The sequence below is a fragment of the Antrostomus carolinensis genome, unplaced genomic scaffold (assembly GCF_000700745.2).
Source record: "Antrostomus carolinensis isolate BGI_N321 unplaced genomic scaffold, ASM70074v2 scaffold6862, whole genome shotgun sequence".
NCBI classification, from domain to species: Eukaryota; Metazoa; Chordata; class Aves; order Caprimulgiformes; family Caprimulgidae; genus Antrostomus; species Antrostomus carolinensis.
In genome coordinates, this window is record NW_010301560.1 from 150,542 (window position 1) to 171,653 (window position 21,112).

The 21,112-nt window shown below is 38.7% G+C and overlaps 1 protein-coding gene across 1 annotated transcript in view; it reads right to left on the minus strand.

Moving 5' to 3' along the window:
* Nucleotides 1–1,088: 1,088 nt before the first annotated feature.
* Nucleotides 1,089–21,112, minus strand: part of PDHX (pyruvate dehydrogenase complex component X) — a 22,748-nt gene continuing 2,724 nt past the window's right edge. The window contains exons 3-11 of the mRNA XM_010163509.2: nucleotides 18,123–18,223; nucleotides 17,249–17,454; nucleotides 16,156–16,254; nucleotides 12,623–12,806; nucleotides 10,905–11,052; nucleotides 7,278–7,336; nucleotides 5,397–5,555; nucleotides 2,621–2,685; nucleotides 1,089–1,710 (exon numbers count right to left, since the gene is read on the minus strand). Coding sequence (XP_010161811.2) covers nucleotides 1,446–1,710; nucleotides 2,621–2,685; nucleotides 5,397–5,555; nucleotides 7,278–7,336; nucleotides 10,905–11,052; nucleotides 12,623–12,806; nucleotides 16,156–16,254; nucleotides 17,249–17,454; nucleotides 18,123–18,223 — 1,286 coding nt within the window. The 3' untranslated portion in view covers nucleotides 1,089–1,445. The remainder of the gene's footprint in view (nucleotides 1,711–2,620; nucleotides 2,686–5,396; nucleotides 5,556–7,277; nucleotides 7,337–10,904; nucleotides 11,053–12,622; nucleotides 12,807–16,155; nucleotides 16,255–17,248; nucleotides 17,455–18,122; nucleotides 18,224–21,112) is intronic.

Sequence of the window (21,112 nt, forward strand, 5' to 3'; positions counted from 1 at the left end):
AGATAATGCAGGTTTCTTAAAATACTAGAAAAATGGATGTACCTACCGTTTAAATGTGTTTTAATGAGTTCTAATTATACGAATGAAGCTGTGGATTTCATCAGATTGCTTAATATTTTGAGACATTACTTTTTTATCTACGATCTAATTTAGTCTTTCTCAGACTTTCCTGTACTTTCTTTTCCCCATTCATCTCCACAGTCATCTTGTTTTCTTCAGTGTAGCTTATACTAAAGGAGAAGATAAAGAACAGTTAAATCTGTGATGTAAATGAAATGAAACAAACTTTTTTTGTTTGTAATGTCTTTGCTCGTATGCAGGAAGCCACTGAAATATCTGTCAAAATCTTATAAGCCTTCTTTTAATCTAATTTGGATGGCACAACATGCCAGAAAAGTCTTTTGAAAACTGAAAACCTTTCTACTGCAGCAATGTAATTTAGCTACTCAGTTATCTCAGTACTGACCAGGACTCGTAGCAGCGCTTAGCTCAATTATGATTCTTGCTTTACTGACTCTAAAAGCTAGATATTTAGCCCTTAAATAAAGCTGCCCATCTCAGCACAGGAAAGACCCCACCTGCAGTACTGCATCCAGCTCCAGGGTCCTCAGCACAAGACAGACACGGACCTGCTGGAGCCAGTCCAGAGGAGGCCACAGGGATGATGCGAGGGCTGGAGCAGCTCTGCTGTGAGGACAGGCTGAGAGAGTTGGGGCTGTTCAGCCTGGAGAAGAGAAGGTTCCAGGGAGACCTTATTGCACCTTTCAGTACTCAAAGAGAGCTTATAAGAAAGATGGGGACAGACATTTTAGCTGGGTCTGTTGTGAGGACAGGACAAGGGGAAATGGTTTTAAACTCAAAGAGGAGAGATTCAGACTGGATAGAAGGAAGAAATTTTTTACAATGAGGGTGGTGAGACCCTGGCCCAGGTTGCCCAGAGAGGTGGTAGAAGCCCCATCCCTGGAAACATTCAAGGTCAGGTAGGAGGGGGCTCTGAGCAACCTGACCTGGTTGAAGATGTCCCTGTCACTGCAGGAGGTTGGATTAGATGAACTTTAAAGGTCCCTTCCAACCCAAAACAGTGTGTGATTCCCTTTTACATTTCATAAAGTTTTCTTGACTTTTCCTTTATAGTGGAGATTGACTTTTCTACACAAACATTAGGGGCCATTAGTACTGAGTATTTAAAGAAATGCAGTATGTTAAATTCCTTTCGATTTTTTTAAGCTAAAGTTAACATAAAAGTCTTTTAGCTTTACAGTATAAAACCTGGTCATTGCAAAAGACTAAAAGCATGAAAATGAATTGTTTTTCACATTAATTCAATAAATTAAATATTTTAACTGTCCATCTCACAGTAACTATTTACTCCTCTATATGGAAAACTAACTCCAAGTACATAACAGTTATCTGTGTTGTCAAACAAGAACCAAACTTCACCAAGCTTAACACAAGGCAAGTCGCATTGGATTCTCTATGTTGGCTTTCAAGGTCTCCAGAAACTTTGAAGCCAGTTCATCATCCACCACCCGACCATCACTTGAAAGAGTCACTGTCATGAGTTGATATTGCTTAAGTTTCTCATTCCCTTCTTCATCTTCCACAATCTTGAGCTCTGGTCTTGCTCGGCCAACAGCCAGGATGCAGGCCTGCGGAGGGTTTATAACTGCAGTGAAATCATTGATGCCAAACATGCCCAGATTGGAGATACTAAATGAAAGAGAAAAGAGTTACAAGTAATGTCAGAAATTACATGTCCCCTAGAAGAAATCACCTATATTCAGTGATTACTATGACATAATTCTCTCCCAAGGTCAAACCCATTAACTTCAAAACAGATCTGAACTGGCTTTCAGTTGGGCACATTCAGACTTTCAAGAGTTTGTGATTTTTACAAATACAACTAATGCACCTTTTAAAAAGTCCCATTTCTTTACAGTAATACATCCTTGCATTGCACACACTAAAGGCAGAAATTAGGACAGGAAAATGGTATCTTCAAATAAACCATGTATTTCTCATCACTGAGTTCACTAGCTCTTTTAGCAGAGGACATTTTATAGAAAAAATATTTACTAAATATACGCTACTATTTCAAATTGATATACTATTTTTAATGTTTCAGTTAGAAGTAAACTAAGAGTTACCACCACCCTCTAGAGACATTCCTCTGAAGAGTGAGCTGAAGACAAACTGGACATCACTGTCTGCTGCGATACCTCTGCCAAACAACTCCTTTTAAAATATTTATTTTAAAAGTATTACCAGTGGTGTTCCCCAACTACAGAACACAAAAAATACTTTAAAAAAAAAAAAAAAAAATCATTCTTCTGCAATTGGGAAAAAATTAAGCGCAAAATTAAAAGTCAGATCAGTCTCAATACGGAAAACGTGAATTTCACACCAGGCTCAGATGAAATAAACCTGTACCAAGACAAATGTTTGCCCCTGATACAGGATGCTCAGCCTAGGTTTGGCCCTCAGAATCATGACATGGGAGTTTCATCCTAAATGGAGCAAGATTTTAAAAGGCAATGCATAATAAACACACAGTGGAATAGCTGAGGATAAAACAGTTCTGAATACACACTGCATGTATTGAATACTGGTAGAGTGTTACCTAAAAGATCCTCCCTGGTACTCTTCCGGTAACAACTTTCCATCTCTTGCTTTCTTTGCTAGAGCCTGAAGAAAATTAAAGAAGAAAAAAAAAGAGGAGAGAGGAAAGAATTAAAGCATTGTAGCAGACTAATTCTTTTTCCTTCAGTAAGACACTGTAAGTACCATACACCCATTAAAAAGTCATCTGTTTTTGGATTTAGGGAAGCATCTCAGCAACATTGTTGTAGCTGCAGTGATTTGGCCAAGAGATCAGGGCACAAAACTTTCTTTTCCCAACGATACTGGCTGTTCAAAAGCTGCTCTCTCACCTTACAGACCTTGCTCCAGTTTTCACAATGGAGCCACCGTTTTCCTGTTATTTTTAGCTGATAAAATTATTTAGCAAAATCCTGATGAGACAAATTAACAGTATTCTTAACATACCTGTTCAAAGAAACTGCCACATACAACTTCAGAACTTTCCAGCAGATTGAGAGAACGTATTTCTTCCAGCTAAGCATTCAACTGCCTTGAAGTCCACCCCTTCCCGTAACCTGCATTTCATCTGTGAGACTTTTCTACTTCTGAATATAACCAAAGAAACCATCCACAAACATTCTGTTCAAAATACAGCCCAAGAAATTCATACTGTGTTCTAAGATACGATCACAGAGAAAAAGAACCTGATCCCCAGCTGGGACGTTTCTAGCTCAGAGGTCTCCTTAGATGGAAGCAGTGGGAATCAGGACAAGTAATTCTAACAGTAGATGTCACATAAGGAAGAAAGGGCTGTGTGGATCTAAAGAGAAATGGACTTATCGGTGCGCCAAGAGCCAGCTACGCAGCCACCAGCCCGTTCCCAACACCCTGTGAGCACCCAGTGGAAAAGGTGGTGACTGGAAAGGTGTAGGATGGCTTCTCCATTAGCAGCAGCCTTTGCAAAATGTGGAGCTCTTCAACCGGCAGCAGAGACTGCAGTGGGAACACGCGCAGGACAGATGAACTATCCTGTTCATACAGAATACATTTAGTGCTTTTGGCTCGTATCGTATTTATTCTGCAGGTGGAAAAGCACATGGAAAATGTCACGTTGTGACAGCTGCAGCATTATGACATTTTAAGACAAAAATAACTGTTTCCAAAAGCACAGTCAGAGAAATAGACTCAGATCTGCTTCTGGGAAGACTGATAAAAGCACCACAGTTTGTTTATATTTTCCTTCTTCCAGTAAAAATAATAAAACTAATTACAGATTCCAATAATTTAATTAGGGAAATTTTGGTGGAAGTTAATAAAAACCAAGCAAACAAAAAATCCACTTTATCACAACATGAAAACAGTGATATATCATATTTGTGAAACTTTGTTGGAGAATAATACTCCATTAATCGCCCCTATTTTCCAGGAATTTTATGCTCCCCTGTTCGGAATTCTATCAGTGTTTTCTAGAATTTTTTCCATGTTCTTTCTAGGAACTGACTTTTTCATTCCTAGACCTGCAGCCTCTGTGACCCAATGGCTTTCCTATTGAGCAGTGTGGCCTCCATCACACACATTCCATTTTCCATGAAAGGGGAACGCTGACTTTACCATGACTCTATCAAAGGCCACACAAGCACACAGTCCCATCATGGGAACTGCAGGACACCAACCCAGGGTAAGAGGGGTTTGCAATACTGCATCACAGTATCACAGGAACTGGGGATGATAACGCAAGCACAAGCTATACTTCACTTCTCATAATGCTTTTCTTCTTGTCATTCCATTATTAATCACAGAACAAGTTAACAATCTCGGCTGCCCTTCCTCCTAGGCTGGCTGTTGTTATATCAGTGAAAGGATTTGCTTTCACAACACATTCAGCATGAAGAAAGCAATATCGACTGGAAAAAATCTTAAAAACATCCAGCTACAAATGTTTTGTGGCATGGCACTTATGTCTTTTTCTGCTACCACTTTGTTGGTTGTTCCCCTCCTCCAACACAGACTATTGCGATTTCTGTAGTTTTTTGGTAAAAGACAAAAATTTACAAAGTGCAGCTTGTGTCAAGTTTTGGGACAGTTTTATGCCCCAGCAGCTACCTCCATTGCATTCCTCAGACACTGTAGGTCTTTGACAAGCTCTCATTAAATGAAAAATAAAAGGCTTGTGTTGGGGCATTTCATCATTCATTGTACTTTTGCCTGCCACAAAATACTACTTCTGTGGCTGGCAACAACTGTCACCGATTCAAGTCACTAACTGGCACTTGGTCTTTGCAAAATACTGCTCATTAGTCTGAGCTGTTCAGTGTTACTTTTTGGGTCACATTCCCAACTGAACTGCCTACTGAAAAAATGCAGACAAAAATAAGTGCCGTCATATAACTGCACAGAAAGTAGCACAAGCAGCTACAAGCAAATTTCTGGGAAAGGGGGAGAAAAAGACCTCCCAAACAAAATCTGAAACCTGAAGACCGGGAAATACTAAAAAGATTAACATTATGCAGCTTTCTCACGAGGATTAAAGAAATGCAATTATATCAAATTGCAGAAGTCTGTACAGGCTTATTTTTCAAACAGTCTAGCCAGCATTTAACTAAATACCATGATGGCTAAGGTACTGTCAATTAAAAATGAACAGAGTTGCAAAATTAATAATAATTTTGACATCTGAGGAATTCTGAAACTGCTTCAGATTAATTCTGAATCTGCCTTTGTTATTACTGATGTGTATCTGGGTCACGCGACATTTTCTGATACAAAAATCTATATAGCTACTACACTCCTCAGCCTTCTGTACATTTAAGACCTACTTTTGCAGAGGCAGCGATTTCCTGTATTCCCTTGGCAGCAACATCTTTTATGATTGGTGTAATGAGACCTCGGTCTGTTGCCACAGCAATAGAAATGTCAATGGACTGCAGTTGCCTGCAGATTTCTCCATCCCAGGTTACATTCACATCTGGCATTTGCTAGAAGAGAGTGTAAGAAAAGACAGCTGTTAAAAGAACAGTGATGCAAACAATTATCAAGAAAAAGCAAAATCCTTTCAGACACATAGCTACATTCAGGCATTCACCAAATTAATTAGTGCATAACAGACTGTTGTCTGTAAATGAAGTCAAAAGAACAGGTCACATCTGTCATCAGGACTGCCATGAGCAAAATAAAATCACTGTGGGGGTCTAAGAATAGATGCATGTGATTAGCTTGCATTTATTTTATTTTATTTTATTTTATTTAAACTTACTTTGTCAAAAAGTATGAATGCATGCTCCAGGAACTAAAAATGGCAGGGCAGCCGGGAGGTTTTTTGGTGCTGCTGGGAAAAAATTAACAAAACCCTAAATTCCTTCAGGAGTCACTGACACCACCTTACAGGTGCCCAGCGTACAAAGCAGAGTCATTTCGCCGACAAAATCAATGACATGATATTGATTTAAAAAGCCTGGAAATGGGCATCGTACTAGAGCCATGTGTGGTTTTCCACTTGTGTCTCAAGCATGACCCTCAACAAAGGAAGCTACAAACAGAACATGCTGCAGGTACACCCACTGTTATTCAGATGAGGTCATCCCTAAATGCATCAGATATTTTTTTTTTGTGCAGACTCAATTAAAATCGAGACAATGTTTACTGATAATTTCAATGAGGTTTTTTACATTTACTATATAAAGCTGAAACAGTTTGGGGATGGAAAAAAACCCAACCCAACAAATAGGTGAAGTCCCAGTTAACTGGCCACAGATACTGTGAAGGAACTATTTCAAACAAATCCAAGATTAGTATTTAGTGATCTTAATGAAATTAGGAAGTTGACTTCATAGTGGAGAAGGTATTCCACAAAATGTATGGAAGGGAAACACTATCTCTATCTCTCTCTGTCTAAACTCCACTCCTAGAAGCAGTGTAACAGTACTCTCAGTTTGGCAGTATTCCTCTTTGCAAGTTAAATAAACTTCAGGAAAGTCCCACAGCGTACACAGCTGTAACACGCCCAGAATCCTGTCTATTTTCTGTCAAAATCTATAGCTCTTGCAATTACACATTAACATTCAGATCATGCTTGGCTAAAAATTGCTCAAGTCCATTCCAATGCATTGTTCTCTCTTCATTCCATACATCTATGGGACTAGTTCCCCAACTTAAGTGTAACTTCCTCCTTTAGCTTTTGAAGAGTGTCAAAATGATAATCCTGTCAAATGAGAAAAATGCCTCTTACTCCCTTTCTGATCTTTTCATATTCTTGTGAGGTAATGCAACTTGATGATCTTAAAGGTCTTTTCCAATCAAAACAGTTCTATGATTCTAATAGACAAGATTGGTGTAAGACTTGGATAAATATTTGTTGTAATTGCAAGAGAAAATAAGATGCAACAGGAGACAAATGAATAGGAGACTTATCTTGCCAACTGCTTCAGTCTGCTGACAAAGTATCTACCATTACCTGCAGATGGTAAATGTAGTAAGTGGATCTTTACTAAGAACTTCTCATTTTTACAGTCCACAGCATAGACAGTATAGAGAATTTTACTTGAAGAGCTTAAAAAACCCTGACAATACGTGCTAAAGAATTACAAGCTTTGCTATGATTGCATCTATATCTCCATACAGGTTCACAAAATACTTCTCTTGTCTTCTTGGCAGTTTACCATAAAACATCTTTTATTTTTAAAAGTCAATTATTCACTTACCTTCAGAGTAACTGCAGTTGCCTTGATAATAAAATCATTTACAGATACTTTAATATCATCTGCAAAAAGAAAAAAAACAAACAATCACTGCTCATAAGATTTTCTTATCAGCATTTGTGTGATGATTCAAGTTACTCAGCAGATTTGCTTCGCTGAAGAGGAGTTACTTTCTGTCAATGATTCAAACTACAACCATAAAAGCAAGAAAACTTTTCTCCCCCTTGGGACAAAAAGGAGTATCATCAACAAAAAGTCTCCTGAGCAGAGACATTCTTGCATCTGTTACTAGAAGGTCAAAAAAAATCTGCAAACATGAGTATTACTCCTCACTCTTACAAGTAGCAGCCAGTATGTGTTTTATGCTTTACATATTTACTGTCATGTACAAATCTATCCTAAGATCTAAATATACAGAGGCAATACTGGAGACTACTACTCCTTATGTAGAGTGATGCATTAACAGGAATAATTGCAGAGATCAGCTTTTATTCAGCTATAAATCAGAAGTATGTTATTCTCCTGTGACTTCTGGGGCCTTATAATGTAAGAATTAGCAAGGCAAAGGCACCTATCGATCCTTAAAATGGGTTAACAATATATTCTAAAGCAGGCTGAAAAATATTATGAGTGACAAAGTTGTTAAATTAAAAGCAAATCTACACACAAAAAGAGGCAGCATTAGCCAGAAGCAGGCAAAATAACCTTGAGGGGACTGGATTTTTCTTAATGGGAGCCTAAGAAATACTGCAACACTTAGTACATTTGCTTCCTCTCCCCAAAAACCTGGGAGAAAGGAGGGATGGAAACGATGGCTGTATTTACTCTGCATTATTCTTTCCAAGTTCTAGGAGACTGAAAGTACTAATTAAAATCAGGACCGGCAGCAGAAGCAAAGACTATTGGATGCAATGCAGAGTGCACCACAGTCACTACAAGATTACCCTGAACATGTATGATATTTACACAATATTAAATGCATTACTCTCCCAACAAAAAAAAGATGCATTACTGTGCTACCATCATCACTGCTGTCAGCTGAAGAGATCAAGAAGCAGAACTACTTCATTTTCAAGTCTGGTTTATGGCAAGTAATACACATACCTTGAAGAAATGTTTTTGAAAAGGCAAGATTATTTATAGGTAATTATATTAAGTGAAATAATCTTCAGTGATCACAAATATGGAGGAAGGAACCAAGCACCCACTTACCATGTAACTGATGTTTGCCATGATTAGCAATCTATGTATAAGAAGAGAGCCAGAATTCTAAGGTAACACAATGGAATTGGCAAGTACTACGTTGCATTGACAGAATTTCACATCAGACAAACCTGTATCTTGGTCACCAAATACATTTTGGTATTTTATATTTTGATTTATATATTACATTCCTAACCCCTGGCAAAAATGTCACTGTCCACTAGAGGGGGCAGGAATACAGTGGAAACACAGGAGTGCAGTTAAATTAAGCATGTCTGATAATATTTTACCCTCCCTCATTGAAGTGCACAGTACAGATAATGGCTGTATTTTCCTCCCAAAACACAGCAGCTTACAACACGGAATGCTGCATAAAACTTCCACATTAAGTCTCATCATGTAGTAGAAACCACCACCATTTCCATCAGAAAAAGGAAAAAAAATCTACCAGGACCATCCCTGCAATTCATTACTATGCAAAGACATATGGCTCTTTCCACCCCTAAATTTTTAAATAATATTCATTAAGAATCCACAGCAGCAGGAGAGATGTGAAAAATTTTAAGTAAGCCTTCATAAGACAATTTTTCGCTTCATTTCTTATGATCTGCTGCTGTTTAAAGAAAATATCAACATCATAAATTGTCTTTGACATTAACTTGTGAATAAGGTATCTTTAAAAAAAAAAAAAATCAGGTGGAAAAATGACCTGGGTTCTCTTGCTTTAAAAAAGCAGTCACTCAAAACTCCAGTGAAAAGAAAAGCAGCTCCTGCAACATCACTTGCAAAATCTGAATGTACCAGTCTAATTTAATTGAGGACCTCACATATGGAGAGCCAAGCAAGGGCTTGTCACCAGTACATACCAGTAGCCCCCCAGTATCAGCATTCCAGTTCCTCAGCATAGAGCTCTGCGACACCAAGCTCAGGGAAAATTCACTCCCAGGGTAAAGCCTCAGCCAGAGCAAATGACTACAACGTAGTCTAACACTGCTGGAGGGCGTGTGTCCTGTGCTGCAACGCCACACCAAGAGATCTCTATATTGGGATACCCTCAGGAAAAACAAACCAGTCTCAACTGCTAGAAATACCTGGTTGCAAGCAGATCTTTTGTTATATCAACAAAAACACGGGTCAACAAGAGAGAACAGAGTATCAACCTCTTTGTCAGACAGATGTATCACCACAGGAACACTTGCCTATGTCTAAAACCTAGCCGGTGCCTCTGTATACAGAGCCTTTCAAGGCTAACTTCGTCAGGTTAACCTCGAAAACCCTTTCCTACGCATCCACGTGATAACCCATTCACGTAAAGAAATCTAACCTGGACCTCAAAGATACTTTCTGATGTTGCACTGTGATAACAACAAAGCTGATTTTTAACCTTGCCCCAGAGGGAAAACTTTCAGAAAATGAAAAATCCTTCTGTGGAATCCTACCCAGCAGCCACATGACCCAAGTGGGGGAACCCTGCTACAGATTTAAGCTGGAAGAGATGGCACGTACAAAAGCTACAGTACCATTCCAGGGGAAGGCGACGGGAGGGAAAACAACTTACCTACAGCTACATCTGGAAAAATAAGACAGTGAATACTGGATTGCTAATGTGTCTGCCTTTCCCCAAAGACAAGAAAACTGCTCATTTGAGTTATGTCGGTCTTGCGAGATTTACACATATAGATATATATAGAAAGATAGATTAATAGCTTTTAATCCAATTCTCAAGCTATATTTTAAAATTATCCAGTTTTCTGTGGGATAGATTTCTATTCCAACAGCTTAACATAGCTTTAAGCATATATATAAATTTCAGTGAAAAAGATAATCCTGCCTCCTTGACTTTAACACCATTACTTTGCCTTCAAGAGGCATTAACCATGCACTGGCTGGCACGTGCTAAAATCTTTCTTTCCTCACCATGGATAAAGCTGTTCTCACACAGAATCTGAGAGGTTGCATTAGCTTTCCTTTTCCAGTAAATTCAACAGAAGCCAGCAAAACTGAATTTTAACAGCGTACCTAGAGGGACAGAGCACGAGTGCATTTTAATTTGAAGCTTCCCCTATTATCTTTCACATGTATAATTTGAGTTTCTAACCATCAAGAAACTAAATACTGCTGCATCTGGACAGAAGGAAAGAAAAGCCTAGTGGGCAATGCACAGTCCTGTGTTAAACTGCAGTTGTCTACAGAGTGTTGTGGTAGTTGGCAAAGTAACACCTCTGTCTTTCTGTACCTTGATAAATAGCCCAATTCAATAATCACAGGGAACTACAGCTTGAGTCCAACACACAGAATACCAGAAAAGATGCTTTGAATGCATAGTGTTCTGCCTGTACAAAAATCAACACCTCCTGGGCAAGATTATGTAAACAAGACAAGCTGCATTAGTACCACACATTACAATAAAACAGTTTAATCACCAACCTTTGGCCAATTCTTTTCTTAATTTCAAAATAGCATCAATGTCACAGTCAGCAGCAGCATATGCATGAGGTATAGTAGTTTTAGACTCTGTTAATCTCTTAGCAATAACTCTTCGGATGGTGCTGGCTGGGATTTCTGTGAATGTGCCCTGAAAGAAATCATATGCTGCATATTAAATATCAAGAGATCAAATACACTTCCCCTTTGCTGAAACAGGACTCCAGTGTTGATGGGTTCTCATCAGTAACTCCTGCTCACTCCAAGCACCTCCTAGATATCAAAAGAGATACGTTTCAACTACTGAAACTAGTATGATTGAGACCATTGACTGCTCTCGTCTATTCCACTTAACTTGGATCAACACAGTAAGTTTTATAGAATAAAGACAGTTTCACTTTACAGTACAGGATTAATCCTACTATTCTAGCAGACTGCTTAAGAAAAATATATTTCCAGCTATTCAGGCATTAATTCTCAGCCAGAGTTTCGAAGCACTGTACCACCTGCCAGAGCTGGCGTACTGCTCAGAATACGCTCTGTTCCATTTGAATGATGCTACAGCATTTCCACAGTACGCTACTGCTTTTCCAGTTCCCTGTGTGGTTCCTTCAGACAGACTTTACTGCGTGTCTTTTTTGTTATTCTCCTCTCTCCCTCCAGATACATTCAGTAACATTTCAATGCACAAGTTTTCCCAGCTTCTTCACAGAAGCAAGTCAACGTTCAAGGAATCTCTTGAAATATCAGTTGACTACAGAAAGCAAGAAAATAAGCGACTCTATCAAACATTATTTTGTATACCTAATCTATAGCACATATACTACACACTGAGCAGTGAACACACATTGAACTGCAGTATGTACGTTCAGGTGCAAATTTTTTTCTGTTATAGAAAGATATTTATGTTTGAGCTTTCTGTACTTTGTTTGGTTCTTTGCACAGTGCAAAATAGCAGCATTTTCTGAATATTATGAATTGTAGCTACAAAGTAAACTTCAGTCTGCAAAGATATTTCAAATTTAGTTCTAGAGCCAGAAAGTTCTTCCCCCTCATTTTTGACAAACGCTTTTCAATTTCTACTAAGGTACATTTCAGCATGGGCATTCATTCTTTAAAAAACAGTTTCTGGTATTTCAAACATTTCAAATTAACATAGAGACTGTATTTAGGTGCTGGAGTTCGCAAAATTACTCTTTAAAGCAACCACTAAGCCCTTCCCTTCCTCACTTCCTGACAACTCAAAGGACATTTACATATATTTACATCACAGAAAAGCAAACGAATGAAGTACAGTAAAAATAAATCAGGATTCAAGTTTCTCTAAGTTTGGAAATACACACTGACACACATCCTGCAGGAACTGAGGGAAAAGGTGTATTGCTGATTTTCAAACTAGTGGCATCCTTTTTGGGGACTGAAATCACACTGCTGCCTCCCTGACTTTCCCCTTTCCAAGGCCTGCAATGTAAATTTTTTCATGGCTTCAATTTGCAAGTTCCACAAAGTAGTGTGCAGACCATAATTTCAAGAGCTCTGCAGTTTGAATTACACTGCTCTAGAATCCCTCAAACATGCCAAAAACAGCACGTGACTGGTCTTGGCACCCAGGTGGCCTTCGTTCCCTTCGTCTCTCCAGTACTGGAGATTTCCTATAGCTACTTCAGTAGCCATGGCAATACTTAGCTGTAGCAATGTTGAGGACTGAACAGACACGTTACCAGAGCAGCAGGTTGTCCTGGTGTGGAAACTGGTGGAACTGCTGGCCTGGGGTAAGCAGAAGTCACAGCTGTTGCTTGTGTAGCAGAAGGCACTGCAGTAGGCTGGGGAGGAGCTGGAGAAACCACGGGTTTCAATTCACTGGGCTTTCCCTTCTGCTTCTCTTGCAGAAGTTTGAGAGCATCCCTGGTGATTAAACACAGCAAAATACTGACAACAAAGAAACTATTTCCAAAATTCCCGAAGTATTACTAGCCTATCAGTTATTAATGAACCACTTCTGTGCATTTAAATAGTTCTGTTGTCAAACCAAACATTAAGGTGACTACTATTAACTGATTGGAATTTTGTGTCTCTCTTGTGATGTCTGTTATGTAGATACTTATTAACTTCTGTGAATATAGTGGCTTCAATATGCAGTAACAGAAAACATTTGTGTTAGAGAAGGATAACATGCACCATCACTAATTGTCAGTGTACAAAGTAATTTGTGAATTGCATTAACAATTCTTGTAAATAAGATGGCAGATTTCATCTGTTATATTTGTAATCATCTGAATTTAATGTAATTAATTAGTGCTTACAGAAAATTTGGCAGTATATTTATCATTCATTTTTCTGTACCTTTCTGACATAAATATGCACAAAAGGGTGCAGACAGCCCATACTTCATGAGGAATTTGAAAGATAGCACCATGCTAAAGAACCAAAGCTAAAAACTGAGGAACACCTAACAGTCTCAGGTGTGGCTGAACCTCATCTACTCCACAAGCATCCTCCTTGGGTCTTTATGCTGATACAGCTGCCACCACAAAACCTCCCTCTTGTGGGCACAGTATGACAGACAGAAGTAAGCTCTCATCTTCAGGCTATAATAATTTAAGCTCTAACATACCTCTATTCTTGAGCAAGAGTCAGTAGTTTGTGTTACTAATTTTTTGCAGAAAGGACAAAATCTCATAACTTTATGTGTTCTTAGTTCTTCCTAACAAAGTAGCACTCCAGAGCCAAGAACTGAAAACTGAAAAGCTCTGTATATTCTGTATATGCCTTCTACTGATTGCTGACCTGCTTCTTTATTTTTAGCTTCAGAAAATGGTATCAAAACAAAAAAAAGACTTAGCTCAGGCAGTAAATCTATCATGATTAAAGTTACTTGTTTTCCCAAATTAAAATGTAAAGACAAAATTTATTTTAAATGTTTAGTATTTAGCATAACTACTATATTGGGGAAAAAAAAATAGATTTCATCGGATGAAAATCATTCCCTAACATCACAGTTTCAGACAGAAAAGTAACTGCATAACATATTGCAACTTTCCTACTTAAAATATTAGAAGTTACCGAAAACTACGTAAGGGTTTTAACTCGGCAGTCCTAGGACAGACTTAGTGACGGCTGGTGGGAAGGTACAGATGGGATGAACGTGAAAAACACAGTTATTATTGATAACTAGCCGCCCAGCCTTTTTAGGGTTGCATTTATAAATCCCTAGTTCACTAGTAAAGAGGATGAGAAAGGGCAGAAGCAGTGTGAAAGCATCAACAACTTTAACACAGCTGTCCCAAACAGTGTCTGAGCTGGTGACCAGGAACACGCTGTAATCTCTGACGGAAGGTGTGAGTTACTTTCTACTGGCACACCAACTTCCTAGCGGATTTCTGAAGAAAGCAGAGGATATTGCTTAATAAAAAGCTGCCACTTCATAGAACAAAAACAAGCAGGAAGAAGACAACAGTAATTTAGCCTTGCACAGATACAGAAGAGAAATGAGCTATCAGCCTACTAAGGGAGTAGATTACAACAGAGAAAGCTATTCAGTGAAAGCACCTATTGCTGTTAAACGTTTACAGTGAATTGAATTTAAAGCTAGAAAGCTGGGGGGAAGAATTGTGCTGTCTTACATAACTCACTCTCTTTCCTTGCTTCTTGCAATCTGGTGAGCATGAGCCCCGTTCGTAAGGAAACTCAGGCTGAAAGTGAAAAGTGAACTTGCAACACTCCCTCAAAGGATAAATCACTAGTCCACTTGCAAAAAGAGACCATGAGTCACTCAGCTATAACGCATGGCATGTATTTTAACAGTAATCTCAACTTAGCAAAGTAAATATTTCCCTGAATATCTGTAGCAGCTCTCTACAAAAGTCTGCAAACATTTCATTTCAAACTGAACATAAGAGCAGAGCCTGTAGGTATCTGAACGATTAGCACTAGTTCAAAAGAATGGTTAAAAACCCCAGACAGTCTATGTCTTAAAATGACATTTCAAAGTAAAGTCTTTTGTATGGAAGAAAGCAGATTTGCAAAAAGATTTTGTTAAATAATTCTCATAGCTACAGAAAAATCTTTACTACATCTCCAAGACAACTAGGTAATGTTAATTAGGTAGCTCAAAGTCCTAGAGGGTTTCCACCTGCCACAGCCTAGTAACACACAGTAAATTACCACTATGCTTGCATAATTAACAAAAAACCTTCTCTGATAATTTGTCACACAGGATATTATATCTATTCAATGCCTTATTTTATCTCAACTCAGCCAAAGACCATAGGAAGAACAGTTCTGAAAAAGTAGCACACTTCCACTGCCTGCTTCCCTGGGTTCAATTCCAAATGACACTGACCAGTTGACTTCAAATGGAACTAAAATGACAGCAGCTACCAAAGTCTGCATAGGTGAACGATGGCATTTGCCAAAAGGAATAATTTTACTGAGAACAAAAATAAGTATTCCTGCCAAAACCCTCATCTCCAATAACATACACACCTATGTGAAGATAATGGACCATTTCAAGGCTAAGGGCTCTGGATCTACCACAACACAAGTTCCTCACCCCTAGGCCTGACTGGTAATCATTACATAAGAACAGTCAAAAAGTAGAGTAAACTACCAGAAGCTTGATCATAACAACCACAGGTTTGTAAACAAACATACTTTAAATCAAAGATGGGGAAAAAACAACAATGGGAGAAAAACAGAACTCTGGATTTCTTACCATTACACTTCACTGCTCCCCCCAGCCTAATAAAAAAAGGGAACAACTAAATCCTGACAGACTTCATAACTGAACTTCAGTGAAGGAAGTAAAAGATTTGAACTCCCCAAAGAAAAGGAGTTGAAGAAAAGAAGCCACTGGTATTTTGTTTTGGCTCTGAATACATCTCCGAGCAGCAAAATTCTTGAGATCCACAATGGCAGCTAACAGTGGTGCCCAGGAGCTGACAGCCCCCATTCGGCTGAGCTGCAGGAAACGTGACAGCAGCACCACAGCGCTCAGATGGGATAGAAAAAAAAAATAAAAGTTGTTGGTTTATTTTTTTTAAAGGCTTCTTCCAATACTTCCTAACCTATTTATTCTCCATATCTTCTCAAGAGGCTTTTCAAATTTAACTTAAGCCATTCCCCCATAGAAAAAACTGCAATAAAAGCTGACTTTTTAACTAAATGGACTTTTCAAGTTCACGGAGATTGCTCTAGATTCAAAGGAAGAAATAAGGGAATATGAGGTTGTGGCTTTACTGAAATATTTACATACTCTTTAGTGAAGATTCCTCGAGGCCCAGAAGGTGTAATATTGCTTGGATCTAGTCCATGCGTCTCCAGAATGTTGCGAGCTGCAGGACTTAGGCGAACCCTAAAGAGATGAAGGGAAAAATAAACTATTTAAACAATAAGATTAACTTATTTAATCTACTGTGTGTCCAGAGAAACTTCACAATATATGCTGTATTTCAGAAGCAACTGCTGTGGAAGAAAAGAGTTCTGTACAACGGCTGTGATCCTAACACTGAAGTCAGATCATGCCCCTTCAGCAAGCTTTAATGCAAGGCTGAACTTAAAAACACAATAATGACCTTAAAGAGATCAAAATAAGAGGGGAAAACTCATCTCCAAGCTTTCCTCTTACAGCAGTAATGCATTATACTTGTGGATTCCTCTGGAAAAGGGTCATCACTGAAGAACCAAATACATTTTTTAAGGCCAGCTTGTTATAGCAACGTTAAAAAAAAAGAGAGTACCAGTGATTCATTTAGGAACCAGTGATTTGTAGATTACTGTTCCCCGAGTAACACTTTGGGGTTAATTTACTCACCCTCTAAAATGTTTGCAATGCTTAGAGCACCCCAAGATATCAAAACAAAACAAAGCTGACAAAGAGCACATAAACCCACAGTTTTGAGGTTTTTTGCATTCCACTGTTATGAAGATAACAATAACTTTTTTCTAATATCAAAAGTGCAAGAGCTTGGAAGGGTTTCAGAGTGTGCCATTTGTTTGTTTATTTTCACTCCTAAAATAGAAGTTATAGGTACACTGAGCATCTGATGCTTAAGCATTAGTGTCCATCATACACACACAATTTCTTCCTAATCCAAGTTTATAATTTTTCATAAAGCAATTGTATGTCAGAAAAAAGCACATCCATAGGCATTCTAATAAAACTATGTGGTTTAAACTGACTTACTGGGCTTACAGGCAAAGACATATTCTGGGCAGGCAAGCTTTATTAATACTGCCTTAAACTAACAGCTTAATCTTAAGTGAAGAGGAACGAAAGATTCTTCTTGGTTGAGCTCTACTGCTCTAACTAACTAGAGCGTGCCATTTCAGAACAAACACAAACTTACTGCAATTTTCCAGGTCGATGTTCCAGTTTAGGAGGGGCTGAAACTGAAGGACCTGCAGGAGGTGGGGTAAGTGCAGGTGCTGGTGGAGCCACAGAAGATGGATCACTGCCATCAGCTGGTATTTCAACTTGCCTCCAATCCTGTCCTTCCTCTACCAGCAGACCAATTAGTGAGCCCAAGCGTACATTTTTGCTTCCTTCTGCCACCTAAATTTAAGGCAATGAGAACATTAAGTTATATATTGCACTGTCTAGACTCATACAACTACAAATGGTAGATGTGAAAATTTCAGGCATAGTAAAGACACTTCATAATGAAAATGTATCCCATTTCCTTCCTACTATTAGTACAAGGAATATTAACTTATGCCCCAAAATCACATACATCTAAAGTTAGCATTCAGAAACCAAAGTAAACAAGTCACAGGCTACTGAGTACCTCCAAGGATAAAGTCATTAGCTTTTCACAGTAGCTACAGAAAACAAGCATGGATGCCTCACCTTTGCAAACAGAGCCGGGAAATTTTGCTGGACACATTGGGCAGACATGCTTTGAGGTACCTACCCTGTATCTAGCAGTGTTATATTTTTAAAAGGCAAGCTTGTAAATTCAGAAGCTCAGGGAACAAAAAGACCAAAACCCCCAAAACTCCACAGCAACAGTGCCCTGTTACCTCTTTCTGAAAAAAGATAACATTCACTTTCCACTAGCTTCCACCAAGTTTGTCTATTTTAACATAACTGATGCCAAGTAACAAGCCTGTCCACCAAGAAAGTGATAGCACTTACATGATGCATAAATCACTGTTTCAAAGAACATCTGAAAGAAACCTCACAGAAAGATAAATCTAATCTAATAGAAATATAATCCCTACCAGTATTTTAGCCAATATGCCATCATCACTTGACTCCATTGTAATCACCGCTTTGTCTGTTTCAATTTCACACAATGCATCTCCAGCATTCACTGCTTCACCTGCAAAATATAACAGAACTTAGAATACTTAGCCTAACCTTCCTTTCACATCTATTTAACCATGGAAGATAAACATTTATCCATATAACGCAGCCATTTTACATTCTGTAATATATTCTACAGCTAGTTGATGCCCCATCATTATTTACCATATTGTATCTTTCATTTCCGACTAAAACCATGAAGATTCAGACACAAACTGCTGCAGCAGAACATTAACGTGTTCCAAACACTGATGTTTCTAGTAGGTTTTCCAAGAAGTACACACACAATGAAATTTATTTGCACAACACCATCACCCAGTAACATTGCCATGAATAAAATCCTGAGCCTCCCATATTCACTGCAGTCAAAGCAAGCTACTTAAAACTGTAATTGTTTTTAAGACAACAGTCACAGGCAACAACATCTTTTAAGTATCACAGCTCTCTAGTTTGTACCCACACTATTAAAGATATTTAAATAAAAACCTCAGGAACTTTAATCTCTTTGGAAAGCATGTCTGCAAGCTTCTTCCCCCCCTCAATCTCTTACATAGTTTAAAAAAGCCTTTTAGAAGGATACTTACTTTGTGAAATAAAAATATGCACAAATGTTAGAAACTGCTTTCACTGCATTACACAAATCCGTAATTAATTTTGAAGTATACTCTTCCTCTGCTCTTGAAGAATGTCTGTATCTGCTAGCGCATGATAAAGATATTATGGGTCTGGATTCTTTCAACAGAAAACATACTTACCAGATGGCCAGCATTAAAATTGAAATGACATTGAAAATGTTGAATGTTTTGGCCTCCAACAAAATATAACTTTTTCCTTACAGAGCACTGAAAAGTCCATCGAATAGGGACAATACAAACAAGCCTAACACACGACTACAGTTTTTATAGGAAGCAAAATGTTAATATTTCCCCAGTACCAGAAATGCTGCAATAGTATTATCTGCCTAAGCATTTAATGGAATTCCTAGCAGCACTCTCTGTTGTGCTTAAACACCAGCACAAACCTAGTGCAGGTTACCACCTGTATTTAGGTAAGAGATAAATGCTTTTTTTTTAATAATTATTTCCTGTTTCACAATTACCTGAATTAGAAGGGGAAAATTAAGTGTTGTATGATCCTTGTGATCTCTGCAGTAGCAAATAATGGAAACCATCAAAGCTCAGTCGCTTACATAGTTTTGTAAGTCACAAATGTTCCTATTAGAGAACCTGGCAGGGGAGTACACAGAGTAGCACCTGACCTTTTTAATTTAATATCGAGCTGCTGCACTGCACTCTGCAATAACTAGAGCGTAAACAGTTTATAACAGAAAGTCAAAATTCCAGGCTCTATACCAGTGTTTAAATTCTACTGGCTCATTAATTTAAGTAGCCCATATATCAGATCATTAGGTAAGTACTTCAGAGATGTTAAGAAGTCAAGTTGTTGGGCTCATTCTGTAACCTAGGGAGCTGAGACAGGCAAGCAGAAAGGAGCTTAACTCCGTATCTTCATTATTCTCTTCTCGGAGCCTGCAATCGGGCTGTCAGTGTTCTGCACCATTAAAAAGAAATCTCAGCACTAAGCAGCCTGCAGCAGCAGCTCCCACAGTGCAAGCTGGCCAAAGCAAACGCCTCCATCCATGTGTTTGGCACGCATTACATATCTCTCAACCTGCATACGTGAAGCTCTTCACAGAAAGCTAAGGACTCAAGGACTGCCTGGCACAGGGAAGGCAAGAGCAAGAGTCTTCAGAGAACTGAGCACATCACTTTTCCACTACTTTTTTTTCCCCTTTTGCTGCTTCAGCCACAAAGTGGTCATAGGTTTGGAAGGCAATTGATCAAATGCAATTTTAAGAAGAACATTTCATAGCAGCTTTCAAAAAGTCTCCTGTGTGTTTCAGTACCCAAGTACAACAGAAAGGATCTTAGTCATTTTCGTTAGAGACTGCAAACTTTGTGATAGCTCCTAACTATCCCACTTTGACAGCAACTGAAACCAAATCAGCTTTCACAATCGACAGGATTGGAAAGGCGACTTTTGCAGAGCACACCTTTGCTCTCACACTTTCTAATGGAGAGCAGCATTTGCAACAAGGCTGAACGGCAGCTCTCTGGTTATACAGAAAGCCCTGGGGTGGGGTTTGTTTGTATTTTTGTACATGATTAAGTTCTAATAGCTGGGCTGAATGATTAGGAGCTGTACTGAAACCAAGCTTCCCTCTGGGAAATCACATCCGACTGGCCCTCAATAGCCCACGTGCTCTGTCCAGTTACAAGTGTGGGAATCACAAGGTGCACACCGCGCTCCCCGCTGTCCCCTCGGCAGCGCTCCCCGGAGCCGACGGCGCAGCCGCAGCAGTTACACTGCACGAGGAAATCGCCAGCACTGTTGCCTCTCCTGTTTCCTGCCCACAGCAACAAGAGGATTTTGGTCTCCTGGGCTGTCAATCTATCATCTCTCATCAACATTAAATTAATACATAATAAACACAGGTTTCTAGACACAGGATTTTCTTTCTATGAGAATGACTATTACCCACAGGAATCAATACGAAACTGCATTAGCCATGAGAAGGAAATAGTAAAGCTGTCAATTAAATTCAGCATTTTTCCTTCTGCAGTACTGAAATCATCTGTCCATCCCATGAAACCATAAAATGGAAATATTTGATATCTACATAAAGAGCAGAAAAAATATTGAAATAGTATTTTACTGACCTCTGCTGGTTATCCAGTGGGAAAAACATTTAATATGCAATCACCGCTTCCTTCTGTCAATCACTTTGAAATATTTATTTTATTGGATATGAAATTATCAAACATTTATGTTCAGTAATGCCACTACATTTAGATGGCCAAGTCACTGTAGGATTAGGTAGTTATGAGCACCCCTTGCAGACAGA